The sequence below is a fragment of the Fulmarus glacialis genome, unplaced genomic scaffold (genome assembly GCF_000690835.1).
Source record: "Fulmarus glacialis isolate BGI_N327 unplaced genomic scaffold, ASM69083v1 scaffold20362, whole genome shotgun sequence".
NCBI classification, from domain to species: Eukaryota; Metazoa; Chordata; class Aves; order Procellariiformes; family Procellariidae; genus Fulmarus; species Fulmarus glacialis.
Genome location: NW_009198705.1, coordinates 1 through 16,521, shown reverse-complemented (window position 1 = coordinate 16,521; position 16,521 = coordinate 1). Strand labels below are relative to the sequence as shown.

Below are 16,521 nucleotides of genomic sequence, written 5' to 3'. Positions count from 1 at the left end.
CTCCATCTGTTGCCAGCAGGCCCGGTGCCATATGGGGAAGAGATGTAATCCACTCAGATTCATCCATGGGCCTGTAGTAGAAGTCCAGAATTTCCTATGAGTGGTCACTAACATCAGAAAAATTAAATATCTGAACTGTAAGATGGATAAAGCCTAAGAGACCCTCAGCAGCATCAAGTTCTGCCATGGAGGAGCCAAACACAGAAGTCTTTCAGAGCTGTGCACTCCAACAAAGGTGGCTTACCTTACACACACAACTCAAAAAGTACCTTTGTTAAAATAATAAATGTCACCCACAGTCAAGCTGTGGCTGCCTGACCCCTACCCCAAATTCAAAAGATAGCAGTGAGTGCATCTGTTTTACAACAGAGACTGTATCAACTTAAACTTGCATAAATATAAATCAGGCTTTTATAAAAATGATTCATGATATAGTTTCATCAGCTTTCAGCATATACATTTGAGCTGGCTAATTGCAGAAGTTTTCGTGCAAGTTAAAAAAAAACCACCACACATTTTAAATGTATGCTTACCATCTCAGAGCATAATTAATGCAGACTGTGACAAGTGACAGCATTTATACTGAAGGTGTTCTACTTGCCTTTCAAAAACAGTTAACTAAAATATCTATAGAAAAAAGCTCCACTTTATCTCTACTTTCTAAAGAACACTGCCTACTAACAGCATAGAAGAAAACTACTCAGAGAAACGCTGAATATTTAATTCAGTTGTAAATATAACTGTAAACTTCAGGAAAGGTGAACACTAGATGGAGCTGCCAAGTTAAAAATCCAAGCCAGCATCTCCCTCTTGTGGTAATTCTGCCCTATTGCAAACCAAGGGCTCCCCAGTTGTTCCACTGCTGGGCAAAAAGATGGGCTTTCAAACCGCATCATTCTTCAGAGCTCTCATTACAGTTCATAACGACCACTCATTTGTAGTTTATCATAACCTCTACTCTCAGACAACCATTCCAATATAATAAGCAGAATTGTGATTGAGTCAAGACTGCTGTTTGATGCAATAGCCCTCATTATCACTACAAAAAACTGTTCTGTTATCTTGAAAAACACCAAACGGGTTTCCTTAACAAGAAAGCTCCTGAGAGCAGTTCTTGTGTGACTATCAGAAATGCGCAGGAGATGACTCCCAAAGAGCTACCTGCTAGCAGCACTGCCCACCTAAAACAAAGCAACTGCTAAAGATGAACCTAGCTCTAACAGTAAGAGTCACTTACAGGTGGGTATGTTTTGCTTAAAAATTCAACACATAGTATTTTAGACAATAACCTGTCAAACTGTGTTTTAACCCTTATGTTTGCAAAATGTTGACAATTCGCGATAAAGAGGCTCTGGGTTTGTAAGCCAAAATTGAAACTGCAGTCCTTTCTGAAAGACATACGCTAACAAAACCACAGAGCTCCTTTCTACTGACAAACAGAAAAAGTTTGTTCACAGAAGTTAGAAATCAAACCCTGTTTCCCTAATTCTGCTATGTTTCTCCTCAAATGTGAATAAATGTAGTTGCATCCTCTTGGCTGTGGGAACAGCACTTACATACTCCTTTACTGAAGAAAAATGAGGTTAGGGAAAAGGTGAACTCAAGATGCCTATTTCAGCCACTTGTTAACAGAGAATCTGGTCCCTAGAGATGCAAGGTAGCTTTAACTTCTAACAAGCATGACACAAACTGAAAACACACATTTGTTGTTCCTAAAGTGTCATGAGGGGATGATACAACTGGTTCGAGCCCAGCCAGTAACCAAGACTGTGAGTTACTGTCTCTATGGGCATAACTTCCAAGAAATTAGAATTTTGCTACAATACTCGTTGATCCAAGTCACATACACACCATGCAAACACCACATGGATATAAGACGACTCCTGCAAAGGGAGTTTTTGCTTCCAAAAGATACTGAATCAGCCAATGCCATACTCAAAACACCCTTGGCATCCCACATAAAATCCAACATCCCACAGTATCCCCTAGCAGATGCAAAATCAAGTTGCCCTCTTCAAACACGCACATTCACTTCACATTGAAGAGAAGGATTTGATCTTACTCCTTCTCAAGTTCTTAATGCCATTCCTTTGGGTATCAAGTGATCAAGTGGTTCTGTTTGCAATGACTCAGTATCTAAGGGTTTTCTAAGGGTTTGACAACTCCTAGTTTTCCAGAAAATGAAAGTACTCATTACTAATATTAAGAAATTATTTTCAAGCTCATACAAAGTGCTTTTCCCCCTTTTTTTATTTTTAAAGAAAAAAACCCCAAGAATTGTAAACTCAGTTACCGACAAAGGCAAAAAGTAAGGTGGGCAAAACATGACAACAGCAGGATCTAGAAGTGTATGATTTCAACATATCCATGGTAGTATAGAAAAATGAAGAAAATTACTGCTGTGTGACCTAGTATCAGTTCATGTCAAGAAAAAATGACAATTTAACAGCCTCTGTAGACTTAAAAAAAAAAAAAAAAAAAAAAATCACAAACACCACACTATGTCAGAAGCCCTGCCATCTACACAGTTCAGCAGACTGCACCCAAACAGCACCATAAGCAGCAGAGATTCTGAGAAAAAGGTTCTCCTGTGAGTCATGAGCAACACTTTAAAGACAAGAAGAAATCAAAAAGAAAGCAACAATCAAAAACAGATGCATGGGGATGAAAACAGAAAATAGAAAAAAGAGTACTAGAACGACACTGGACATGAGTCAAAAAAGCATAAACATAAGAGGAACATCAAGTCCAATAACAAACACAGACAGCCTGTCTTCAGAATAGCATCTTTGAAAGACACCTTCATAAGACAGACAGGAAAAGCATTTGTTCTGGGGCACAGGAATCATAAGTAGAGAAGTTGTAAAGTCTTATGTTCAACTACCAGGGAAAGCTTTAAAATCCCAGGCATGTAGAGATCATTCTGCTACAGGTCTACCCTCCAAGCTCTCAACTAGAAAGAGTGAGGGGATTTCCTGATGTAATCTCTGGGTCAGTGTGTTGAATGATTCTGGATCAAGCCAGAAGTGCAAAATACCTGTATAGCAGAAAATATACATATCTAAAACTGATGCTAGACTTACCCGAAAGATCATTCAATTAAGTAGGAGTTCAGTGTATTCCTCCTTCAAAATACAGGTGAGGAGATAAAACAACAAGGACTGGAATGGTAAAAAAGTAACAACAAGGGGACTAGAGCACTAAATGTGTGAAAGAAATAAAAGTATGAGAAAAAAAATGCAGATAGCCAGTAGAAAAATGGACAAAACAGATTTCTTATGAGCAGTACCTCTCTAGAGAATCATTAAAGAGTCACGGAATACATAAAATGCAATAGTGATTCCTATTAGGGCCCAGAGATTTGTTGTTCTGAAATCATTCTGGTTTAGTGCTGGATAAACTCCACATGCAGAAAAAAATGAAGTCAGAAAACAGCTTTTACTGCTTACACAGGAAAGAAAAAACAACATAATAATCCAGTTGCTTTGATCTTTACAACAAACCAGTCCTCCTCTCAGTGGGGAGTCCCCATTCACCTTCTCACTGAGAAGGGCTAAAGCAGCTGGACACTGACATTTAGTGACAGAGCTCATCTTGAGAATATGGAGTACGAAAAAAATGTCATGCCAAAACAAAAACAAAGCTACACATAGAGAGTCAAGCAACCCAAGGCAAATGTTCCGGTTTCAGGAGCTACCTACAACCTCCTCAGCTGGAGCCTAGAAGAAATGCAGTGGCACTCCGAGCCTGATGCTATTACAGAACACCAAAGGGCAGGGCTGTGAGGTCGAAGGCCACACCTGGTAAGACAGGAAAGAGAGGTCCTCTCTTAATAACAAACCTAAAAGGAAAACTGAAGCTGGAACAACTGAGATGGGTCCAGTGGAGGGAAGGCAGAAATGGACAAAAATGGCTCCCCATCACCAAAGGGAGCTCCACACTGCGTTTTCACAGTAAACAGAGCAGTTTTCAGCATACAGCCATGATCTGAAACTTGTGAAGTACCAATTTTCTACCATAACTAGGAATGTTTTTCTTTCTCTCCCCACACACTACCTAGTGTTATCACAAAAGGATTCAAGAGTATCTTCTTAGGGTACAGAAGTAGCTAAGAAGTGTTTCCACTACCTGTATGGTTTCACACCATAGAAGTCAGTCTTTCAAAACATACACAGAGCTGTGAAGTACCAATTTTCTACCATAACTAGGAATGTTTTTCTTTCTCTCCCCACACACTACCTAGTGTTATCACAAAAGGATTCAAGAGTATCTTCTTAGGGTACAGAAGTAGCTAAGAAGTGTTTCCACTACCTGTGGTTTCACACCATACAAGTCAGTCTTTCAAAACACACACAGAGCTTTCCACCGTTTCTAAAATTGAATTACGCTCAGACTGCAATTTCTAAATTTAGCCACTAGATGGTGACACAAAGCTGTTTAACTAACCCTAAAGTTGCGCACAAGAGGAAGTTAAAACCGCTAGTCATCAGACCCAGAAACATGCCACAGCTCTGACCGCAGAGCCATTCCCCTTCTCTCCTCGGCACTTCACAGACTGTCTCCTCAGTGGCCAGGGAGAACTGTTCTTGAGGCACAAACTCGCAGCCGGCCTGAGAGCTCTGTAATAAGCCAGAAGTGAAGACAATAATTTACGAGTTGGTTTTTTCCCAAAGCTCATATACTTCTTTCAGATCAACTGTAGATCAGTAAAAAGTTTAAGAGCACATGGAACTGCTCTCATTCTCACTGTATCCATCTCATGAGCTGTACAAAAAAAAAAGGCAAGAATATATCGCGCATTTGTTCCACGCTAGCTCAAGAACATTATTCTCATTGTACTGTTTTCAGTGAATGACACATTTCCGTTGAGATTCAAGCTGTCTGCAGGATGGATATACAAGTTCTACAGAATTAGAACTTAAAAGTTCTATTTAAGTTATTTAAGACATGAAGAGTTGACTTTATCTTCACATGAGAAACCATTGCAGTATCACCGCTTAGTGACACCAACATTCAATGTTCCCCTGAAAAATTCTGCCAGAATGCCACAATTTTATCATTGGATGAAGTTTTGTTCTAAGTCAAAATTTAGCAGGCTGAAAATTCATTCTGCTATGTCAGCCACCATATGGCATAGCACCAAAATGCTTACAAAGCAGCCACTTCCAACAAATCCATTATAAAATATGAAAAAGAATGCTCTCTAGCATCCTGAGCTTGTACAGTATCTCTACAAAACAAGATAATATTAATAAATGATATATTTGGTGTTTGAGTCTTAAACTATTTCAAGTCTAAATAATTTGGATAAAATCAGCCACCACTGGAAACAACATTTATCAGAAGTATTACATTAGCTCACTAAACTCAACATAAACATAATGGATGAAAACATCATGTTTCATACAAAGCTAGAAATTCCAGTTGAGACCACTCCAGAACTGCAAACCTCAGGAAGAGCTAGAGACAAAAAAAAAAAAAAAAAAAATCTCTACCGTTCAAATGAACACTCCTAATGGACGTAAAATATAACTTCAGTAACAGATTTTAAGTTTTGATTGATTGCCTAGGTAACGATCTGGGTTGGTTTTTTTTTTTTTTAGACAATTGTACATTATCGTGTCAAAAGTGCTACTGTAACTACAGTTACAGTGCTCTCTTTAAGCATTATCTCCCTTAGCCTTGAAACAGGCATCCCACATTGCCATTCCCCTCCTCCATCCACTCTATGCAAACACCAGTGGTTTGACCTCCTGTTCTACTGGAGAGCAAGCTGGCAATGGCGTTGTAACGTGCCCCTCCAAGACTTAGAAGACTTTCCAGGAAACCTGATTTTTAAAAACAGACTTCTAAAATTATATTTCATTACATGATTACACAGGAAATTAATAGCATCAGGAAGCAAAAAAAGTACAAAGTTAAGAGGTTGTCTGCCTACAGACTTCCTGAAATCTCATACCACAGAGATTTCAGATCCAAAGTTTCTATTTTAGTCTGTATCCAAGGCAAGCATTAGAGGAGGTAACCTCTGTAAGCCAGGTGAAAGACTAGAAATTTTCTTTCAAAGGGGGGAGGAAAAAAAAAAAAAAAGAAAAAACCACCCACAAAAAAAAGGCTTGGGCTGTTGAGAGAGACCCTGGCAGCTAGTTCAAGTCAAGTTTGGTTTTTAAATGGTCCTTGGAAGATGCTAGTTAAACAGGATTTAAGGTGCCACTAAGTATTTTTATAACTTACAAAAGGAAGGTTTCTTGTCAGTCTTAGCTTCATCATTATGCAGGGTTTCTTCAGCTAAGTTAGTTAAACATCTGCTCCCTTCCCACCATCTTTTCAATGCTCATTGAAAACTCACTGGCACTTCAGCCCTCTACAACGGCTTCAGAGACATCTAGAAGTTCTGTCAACTCTTTACCATAACTGTATGTAACTAACTATGCAATTAGAGGTTATTAGTAAAACTAATATTAAAGAACATCAGTAATACTTTAACATGCATATAACTTGCTTTTCAATGGCTTTTTGCCAGCATATACTCTGCTAAACCTCTCCCTGCAATTCACCTTGTAATTCTATCACCTGCAGAACTCAGTGTTGCCATTTCTTCACTGTGTTAGGTCAATTTGATTATCCTTAACCTATAAGGTCTTCCTGTCTTTTGGAATTCCAGCAGTCACCCTGAATACATTGCCAAAATACCCGAACTTTACTTAGCTCTGCACCAGGAGTCCAAGACAGTTGTCAAACTATGCTGCCAAGAAAAAGATAACAGCAGATTCCCAGCCTCTAAACTCAAGCTTGAAGAAGAGGTTTAGAGCTAAACTGAGTTTGGATAGTTTGCCCATTTGCAGCTGACAGTGTGAAGAACATCAAGAATGTAGAGATATAATGTCATTTCCTAAACCAAGCAAGGAACCAAGCAAGCAAATCTTCAGAATTGCTTTTAAGTTGATATGGAGCAGTAAGATTTCATGGCTCAACTAAAAGCAGTACTGTTGTACTTTATTTTGAAAAACGCTACTATCCTGAGGAAGAAAAAAGTAGGTCAATTAATTCCCTCACTTCGACATCAAGAGATTTCACATCACCTTAATTACTTCGCCCACTGTTTATCTGAATTTGGCATGTTTCAAAACAGTTCTAGTGATATATGGACCAACACATGCTTACAATAATTGAAGCCTTCTTAACATTTCAAATTCATAAAGCATATATGCAATGTATATAAGTTAACTTACCACACAGACTCCATGAACTCAGGATAAAGAGTTTTATAGTCATTTTCAAAATCAATCCAGCGTCCTAATCTGGTAACACTGGTCTGTTAAGAAACAAACACACAGATTGAAAGGCATCTTAACATTAAAGATCATGATAGACTTCCAATATCCGTTCTGTAAAACAGTTTGATTTTTAAGTGTAGCGTTTGTCCCATACCAATGAAACACATCTATGAAATATTTTGGCCCGACAATAGTTCCAAACAGTGTATTTAAGCAGGCAAAAATAAGCAAAGAATGAAACCATGAACATAACTGTTTAGAACCAAGGTCACACAACAGGCAAACGTGTTCAACACTACTGAACAGAAATGGTGGATCATTTGGATCATTCATCAAACAGAAATGGTGGATCATTCAAGGTTCAGCCAAGGTTCAAATGCCTGAAAATTGCTTTTGATTACAGTGATCTTGCTTCTATTTTAAAACTACTCATTGCAGAGACAGTCAAAATCCAGAACACATAGTCTCTCAGCTTTCAGTTATACAAAAACATGATGTAATTCGAAGACAAAGAAATGCTGAAAGAAATTGATATATCACAAGAAGTTATCAAAACTATTTCAGGGCCAACTGCCTTCTTTGACCTCCCAAAGCTAAGACAGGGCTGCCAAAGACCGCAAGACTGACAGGTGTTAGGCCCTGTCTCAGGACAGATCACAATCACGTCCACTGGCACAGTATATGAAAACTAATGAGTAATAAGCTAGCTATGGAATTCACTTGGACAAGTGGTACTCTCTTGCTAATTTCACAGCTATCAGAATCCCCAGCTCTGCAAATAACCAAGCCCAGAGACACCCGTCCTGATACTGTTAGACACAGACCATACTGAATGTCAAACTAGTAAAGTGAAAACAAAGCAAATGAATTCTCTCTATATTTTCATGTAACACCTGAGCTCCTGAAATATATCAGTTTTGAGTCTGACCTTCAAGTCACTCTGACATTCCACTATTAAGATCCAACACCTAGGACTGATTAGTACAAGGATCCACGAAGTTGAAGTATTATGTTTGGTCTCCTTTTTTTTCATAAGGTTCAAACATTTGCTACCCACTCCAGACAGAAAATAAACACTATCTCCAATAGGAATGTTGGGAATTCCTCTCCTAACACTATCCCAAAATATTTGCATTTATTACCAGCCAAATCACAAACAAGATATTTAAATTAATTTCATTATTTTTATTAATAATCTAAAATCTATGTCTGTGTGTGGAAATACACACATATACATGCACAAGTTTATGCACAAAACAAAATACAAAATCCATTTACCATCCAAAAGACTAAGTATTTGGACTAATCAGCACTGCAAAAATACCAGTTGCTGAAGACACAGCAAGTTAAAAGGAACAACTATGGAAAACAAAACATGAACCAGAATGAATCTTTTTATTTCTAAAAGCAACAAAGAATCATCAATGATGTTTTTGAAATATAAAATTTCAGAGTATAGATGAATGATTGTATATTTGGGGAAAAAAAACCAAAAAACACAGAACACCAGCTCTGTGCTTTTCATCCAGCCATTTGCTTAGATTTAGGCCACAGCTAATCTAACAAAGGCAGCTGTAGTTTCTTCGGATACTGGCCATAACTTCAAAACGCTCCCAAGGGCAAGAGGCAAGTGATACTCAAATAAGAAATTGCTATTTCAATCAAAAGGAATATAGCAGGACTAGAGAACATACAGAGGACTGTGATCAGGTAGAACAGCTTCTGCATGAAGAAAAACTAAAGAATTAGGACTATTCTGCCTAGAAAAAGAAACAACCGATGGTGAAGATAAAGGTTTACTGGAAACCATATTATAGGAGAACTACAGTTCTTCAAACTATGTATAGCAGTGCCTCGATACAGACTGTTTAGAGGACAGCAGTATACCTAGATTCAAAATGTAGCTAGGTAAATTCATGAGGGGGGGGAAAAAAAAAAATCTGTTAGGGGTTATAAACGAGGGAAAAAAATTAAAAATCCTTTGGCCTAAGAAGGTCTTGTGCCACAAAGGCTGAAAAAATACAGCCTGTTCTTCCATTCTTCCTTTGGCACCTGCTATTGCGTGCTGTCACTGCAATATAGCGGCACAGCTAGGAAAGCACCCGGGCCACTCCTCAGCTCCAGAAAGTTATAGAAAAGAGTCATCACTTCACAGACATATCAGACTGACAGTAAATACAAAGTGCTGGGCTAAATGTACTTTATTCTGGCCACACTGCCAAGGACAAAAATAGGGAGCACCAGGTTCTATGCACAGGATGAATATTACTCAGTTAGGAAAAAACCTGTGCATCTCTTCAGAAAATATCTAACCCATCTACTTGGAACAGCTCTCCATTGTCAAGAGTCTGCACAGACCAGTGCTCTCCCTACCACTGCATTCATGGATGCAAAGTTTAGACCAATATTCTCTTGGAAGCCTGCAGGTTTACCCACACCTATTCTGACACAAAATCAGATGCTAGAACTTCTGCTGTTACAGAAATACAAGCTATAGTCCTACACTCTGGCAATGAAAAGACTGAAAAGTGGGGGAGGGGGGCGGCAGAAAAGCAGGGAGGTTAATGTGCATTCCCTTTATTGGTTCCATTTGAAAACCAAAGTCAGATCTTACTTTCAATTTTCTGTACAAGACATGAAGAAAGTGATAACTTGTTCAATGTACCTATTAGCTGTTCAATGTATCTGGTTAGACACTTTGAGCTCCAGGTTACCTTAAAGTAACCTTCTTTTGACATCACAGCAGTGTCCCCGTTCTGAGCCACAATGTTGTTCTTTTTTGTTCCCCTTTCAGGATCACCAGTGAGAAACACAGTAGCTAAAGACATGAGATTTATGCACGTAATCAAATAGACAAAAGGATGAAGTTCTCTCCAGCTGAAAGACTTCTGCACACGTACTGTTAGAAATGTACAGCAGAATATGCACTGAGTCTTTACTTACCTCCCATTCCTTTGAGTATCTCATCACAATTCCTCTGCACTGGTTGTTGTATTCTTCAATCCCCATCTTCGCCACGTCCTCTGGCCCTTTAATGCCTAAGGTCTTGTCAATCTCGTATTCCTGGGAGCATTGAAAACAACCAGGCAAAAAACCCACGCTGTCATCAAAAGCTTTCAGGATTTCTCTGGATAGTTTATTTATGTTCTATGCATTCTAATGAGGCTAAAGGGCCTCCTCTATCCTTTTAAGATTTCATGAGTACTGCACCTGAACTAAGCAGATATTTCAAAGGATAACTCTGGTGTGATTGTTTCTTTACTATCTTTAGAAAAAGAAAAAAACTTTTTTTTTAAACACATACCAAATAAATACATGTTTATAGTAATGAACAGAGTGCCTGGAGAAGGGCAGGTGACCAGTAGGAAGCACCTGAAATCACCACACACGCAAAAGCCAGAGCAACACACTGGACAAAGAACTTCCATTTCTCTTTTAGCAACAAAGCCAGGCATAAGAGTAATAGAAACGTGACTGATAAGCAGGTAACAACATGGAAAGAGGAACAAACAAACATCTGCAGGCAGATTTATTACACATACCACAGGTAAGCCATGGCAATCCCAGCCAAATCTTCTGTCAACATGAAAACCACTCTGATGAGCAAATCTGGTTACTATGTCTTTAATGGTTCCTGCAAGAATATGGCCGTAGTGTGGAAGCCCGGTAGCAAATGGAGGGCCATCATAGAAGTTAAACCTACAACACAAGACAATTAATTAATTAATTAAATCAAAAACTGAGCATCAAATCTTCAAAGAGGATAAGTATATCTGCATGCTTATGCTTCTTATATCTTACTAGGATGACATCAATTTATTATCAGTCAGCACAGGTATCACATGGGCAAAGGGAACATTTCAACTCATTCAATTCCTACTGATTGCCAGTTCTACCAAGATTACTACTGAAAATACCAGCATGCTGCTCCACAGCTGGCAGACACAGGAAAGAGTTGTCCTTGCTTACCTGCAGATTTCTTTTATAAACCCACCAAGCAGGAAATTACAGGTTTATTACTACTGTTTGTACACTGTTGATTCTTCACAAAGTGAAATATAAACGGTAACTGACAGGACAGCAACATTAGCCAAGACTGCTACCTGCAAAGGCAGCAGCTGTTGTTAACAGGACTGAGGGAGGGAAAAAAAAAAGTACCCACAGCTAAGCCACCCTTGCACTGTCACACACAGTTCCTACAGCTTTTAGCAGATTCTTACCTAGGTCTATTCTTTGATTGCTTTAGACATTCCTGGAAACAGTTGAGATTTTTCCAGAGCTCCAATATCTTCTCTTCCTCATTTGGAAAAGTTATGTTTTCTGGAACTTGTTGAACCATTCTTTCCCAGCAATGACCAAGCAGAGAAAAGAAAATACATATTGAACAGAAGTGAGAAAAAAATGACTTCACAAATACAATTTATTGTGTTACAAATCCACATCACCAAACCACATCTCAGTTTTTCAAAGAGCTTGATTCAGTGTAGGCATGGAAGCAAGCACTATATTCTAAAAAAAAGCCTAATAATTTTGACAGACTAGCACCAAAGTTTTGTAACAGGAAAAAGATCCTCCACTCACTCAGCTATGGTCGTTCATTTTTTACTATGCTTTCATTTTTGTTTCCTATAGAACGCAGTCGAAGGGCAAATTATTTTTTTGTTACAATTTTGGGTTTTGTTGGGGGGGTTTGGGGGTTTGTTTTTTTTTTTTAGAAAAGCTTCCAAGTTCAAACTGACCTTTCAGCATCAGTTTGTGAACTAGTGAGACCTACTTTAAGCGCAGGAACTAAAACTAGTGAAGTGGCTCCTTTTCACTGTACATCTATTTCTACCATTTAAAGGTTTAAAACAGCATTTTTCCATCTAGCTAGGCCACTATTCTCAGGTGCTCCTAAAAGCAAGCAGACTTCAGATAGCATAGTTGAAACACATTGCAATGAAAGATGAACATGTGGGGAAGAATTCAAACAAACAGATGAGGAAAAAGCTCAAAGACCTCAGTTGTGCATCTTGAAAAACTCTAACTTGCAGAGTACTGGCAAAACTACTAGTCTCTATCTAGTCTCTTTTTTGTTGTTGGTGGTGGTTTTTTTTTTTTCCTTCCTTCAGTTTTACAAGTATGTCAGAACTAAGCCACAAGGGGCTATTTTTTTGCTGAAAGGCTTTTTTTATTTGGTGGGTTTTGGCCACCAGAGCCCAAAACCATTCTTCAATTCTGGGTAAGTCAATGAAAATCACTACAGGCAAAATTACGTACAAGCTTTCTTCACGACACAGAGAAGAGAATTCTCAACATCATTAGAAACATGCAATAGAGCTGCCTGGTGTTCCAGACCTGCTACAAGATTCAAAGGGGTCAAATTTCAACAAAATGCTACAGCAAGCACTAAGCAAAAGCTCTGTGGGATATTTAAGACAAGAGTTCCATAACAGAAGAAAACTGGTTATGAAGGTTATAACAGATGACTGCAGAGAAAAAACAGGCTCTCCCACCTCTAACTTCAGTCGTGCTGCTCCCTAGCACTTACACCAGAACGAGCTGAGCACTACACATTAGCCTCGAGTTTCGCTTAGTGTTGTAGAATTACAAGCAATGGCACAAGGACTGAGTCTTCTGATTTACTCAGGTTTGTCAACTAGCAACCATAAGCAGCAACAAATGCAAATGCATGAAGACAACACTTCAAGCTACAGATGACATGCTGCCTGGTAGTGCTAAAGTTCCAAAACATTTACTTAAATGAAACCCAGAACATCATAGAACTTGCCAGCTCAATGCTTGAACCCATATGAAAAAATGTGCCCCAAAATGAAACCTACAGACAAATTCCACCATTAATAATTTTTGTATTAATGACAGCTCATTCTCCCCGCTAACAAACCCAAATTATCAAATAAGACAAGAAATTAATTGAGAAACCCACAACCTGGTACACAGGCAACACTGCAACTGAAGAGGAAATCACGAGCTGACAAGGAACACATGGACATGGCCTGGATGTATTCTTAAAAAAGTAATAACCAGTAAGTTACAGTACATGCAACTTGTACAGGAGTTTTCATCATCATATCTCAAAGCACTCAACAAAGCACTAATTAGGCCATTCCACTTCTCAGTAATTTGATCACAGCCCCAAGATCACAGTGCTGGAGACAATGGAGATGATAATAGAATTCAGCCTTAAAGTTTATTTCCTACAAGCCAGCTGACTTGAGGACTAAGGACCTGCACATTTTACTTAGATCAAGCTCAACCTTCGCAATTTAGTGATAACTGCAAAGGTTTTGGCAACTGGCCCAGCTGTCAAGTCCCTATAATCTAATAAATTAAATATATGTTTAAGGTTTAGTCTGTAACTGTGACCGGGCTATGGAAGCTGCTCACATATCACAGACTCCATGCGTAAACCACAGTATCACTGTTGGCCCATTTCTACCAACTGAAGCACTGTATGCACAAACCAGTGTCCAGTAACCACAGGGCACAAATTCATACACACTCTTATCAATATTACAGGAAAATTTCATTATGTCAGAATTCAGAAAAAAAAATTACTGATGAGAATTAATATGTAACAGTGATTACAGGTCAGTTTTTTCAAGTTACGGAACAGAATTTTAAACAGATTGACATTTAAAGTTATCTATGGCTTAACCTCAGCTGAGCAAAAAGTGAAGATTTCTATGTTCAGGAAAAGCATAATCAGTTTATAGACCGAGATATGAATAATTCCATATACCTACAGCAAAAAAAGTTAATTACTATAAGCAATCTAGGTATTTTAAATCAGAAAAAAATCAAGGACAACTCATTAATTTGAACACAGACTGAGTGAAAACATCAAAAACGATGTTACGGAAATTATTATACAAATGCATCTAATAACACAACACTTTTGGACAAGACTCCAAATTTACATACAGATTAGTAAGCACAAGGGGTTGTTTTCTTGTTTCTCTATTCATCTTCTGCTGACAAAAAGTATTAAAGTTTAAGACAATGCACCACTGGGGAACTTTTTTCTTCTTTTTGGTAAGTACACTCACTTTTTCTAAGAGGTAATAACATTCAATAGGAAAGGCGTCAAAATCTGCAGATTGTAATATAGCAGTCTCAAACTTACGCTGGGCTTTTTATCTAGAAGAAAAAAAATAAAAAAGTATTAAAACCATAAAAGCAGGCTAGAATGTAGTTTATTGCATATTAAGATTTAAAGGAAAAAAAAAACAATATTTAATTTTTCAACAAAAATTCAATAAAAATGCTACTATGAATGAAGTGAACCAGTATTTCAGAAATGTGTTGGACTTAACACACATCACATATAGACAGATGATTAAAACAAAGTAGATTTCAAGATATTACTCATTTTCTTGACTGAGAAACTGAAAAGATAAAGAACCAGTATGAACTAGAAGTGCACAAAAGGTCTCCTAATTTCAGCAGGTTTATGATCAGTCTCTTATCCTTGTTCCAGTCACCTTCTCCCACAAACTATTCTATGTAAGAGACCTATGCACAAACTTCCCTCCACAGACTAGGAGGAGCCTCCTTTCTCCATCTACAGATGCCTTCCCCAAAGTTAAACAATGCACCATTTTACATACACACAGAACTAGGCTCCCCATTTGTGCCTTTTTAGGTTCTGAGTTTTGAGGCAAGGCAATTTCTGGGGGAACAATATTCGAAACTGTTCATCAATAACCAAAAGCATCTATTTCTAGAACGGATGGAAACAACCAAGTCTAAAATAAAAGGAAGGATGGATGGGAACAGAATGCTAAGCTACAGAACAAACATTGTTTCTGAAAATCTTGTGCTAATGCCTTACACAGGGAATAAGACTGCAACACTTAATCAAAGACCTAAGAACGGGGCGGGGGGGGAGTCATGCACACCTACTGTAACTAGCACTTTACATGAACCACCAAATAGTTGGAAATGCAAGAACTTATTTAAAAAAAAAAAAAAAAATTGAGCAACCAGTTTTCTTCTCCAAAAGGACATAACGCTGACACCCTGGTGGCCAGTCTCCCTAACACTGCAATTTATTAGTGTAATTACTTCAGGAAAGAATTTAGAACATGGTTTTCTTCACAAAAGTTTTGATTTTGATGGTAACATAGAAAATTTATATTTACACCTTATTCATAGCAGACTGATAACGGCCTAATTATTCCACTGTTCTATTTAATGGGTCACGAAACTGAGGAGTTACAGACTCTTACTACTGAAAAATATGCCCCAAAGTGAGCAGATCAGAAAACTAAACTGGGAAACTAGGAAGTGACAGTTTCTAATTTCTAAACAGGTAAATGAAGTCTACTCAAGCTGAGCCTGATACTTGAGGATGGGTTAGGGAAAGTATATCAAGGTTAATTCATCTCAACATATCACTCAAGATGAAACACTACCCGAGATGGACTATAGGCCATCTGTCCGCCAGCAAGGACTGTTCCTTTCTATGCTGAAAAGCCAGTTAAAAGATTGCTAAAACAGTGAGCGGACTCATAAATTAATACTATGTTTAGACACAAATATATTTCATACTATGCAAGAACTCAGTTTTACCCTGTATCTTATGCTCTGTTAAGCAGATTTTTCTGTTGTCTTTATACTAACTTGATTAAAAGTGTAAAATTTGTCATTGTGCAAAAAACCCTATGTTATTTTGAAATAACTTTGAACTATGTATTTAAAAAGAAATCAGAACCATAACAGTTGCTGTTATGTGCCAACTAAATTCTGCTATTACCCGACAGCCGCTTCCTCAGCACGTCACCAACAAAGCTGAAAAAATATGCTTTCTTCAGTTTCCAGAAGACTCCTGGGGGGATGGCAGAGCCAACATTTGCTGAAGACAGAAACACCAAATCCGTCACAGCTACACTAATCAAAAGTGTACCTTCCTCAAAAACTTCCCCTCTATTAGAAGGATGCTTAAGTGGAATGCTTAAGACATATTACACATTGCAAGGCATCTTAGGTTCTTCATTCAACTAATTAATGAAATTAAGCCTTGAAGGGTACTAAACTCTGCAACAAGAAAATTGGTTAACCTTTAATAAGTACCTATTTCAAGTAATCGCTAAATTCTACCAAAAAAAAAGAATCTGTATAGCACCCAGCGGAGTCCGAGAGTAAAATATCTTACATGTAAACATAACGTTATACATACAAAACACATTAGCCCCAACGCCTGAAAAGGCGCTGATAACGACAAAACCCAGCAGCGGAGCAG

At 38.1% G+C, this 16,521-nt stretch overlaps 1 protein-coding gene across 1 annotated transcript; it reads right to left on the bottom strand.

The window, feature by feature from the left end:
* Positions 1-7,257: 7,257 nt before the first annotated feature.
* On the bottom strand, positions 7,258-14,417 carry LOC104073299 (isoleucine--tRNA ligase, cytoplasmic-like). The gene is made up of 5 exons (XM_009573015.1): positions 14,327-14,417; positions 11,498-11,617; positions 10,820-10,976; positions 10,217-10,340; positions 7,258-7,315 (listed from the first exon to the last, which is right to left on the bottom strand). The coding sequence occupies exons 2-5, from the start codon at positions 11,614-11,616 to the stop codon at positions 7,284-7,286; spliced, it is 432 nt and encodes a 143-aa protein (XP_009571310.1). The 5' UTR covers position 11,617; positions 14,327-14,417; the 3' UTR covers positions 7,258-7,283.
* Between the last annotated feature and the right edge of the window lie 2,104 nt (positions 14,418-16,521).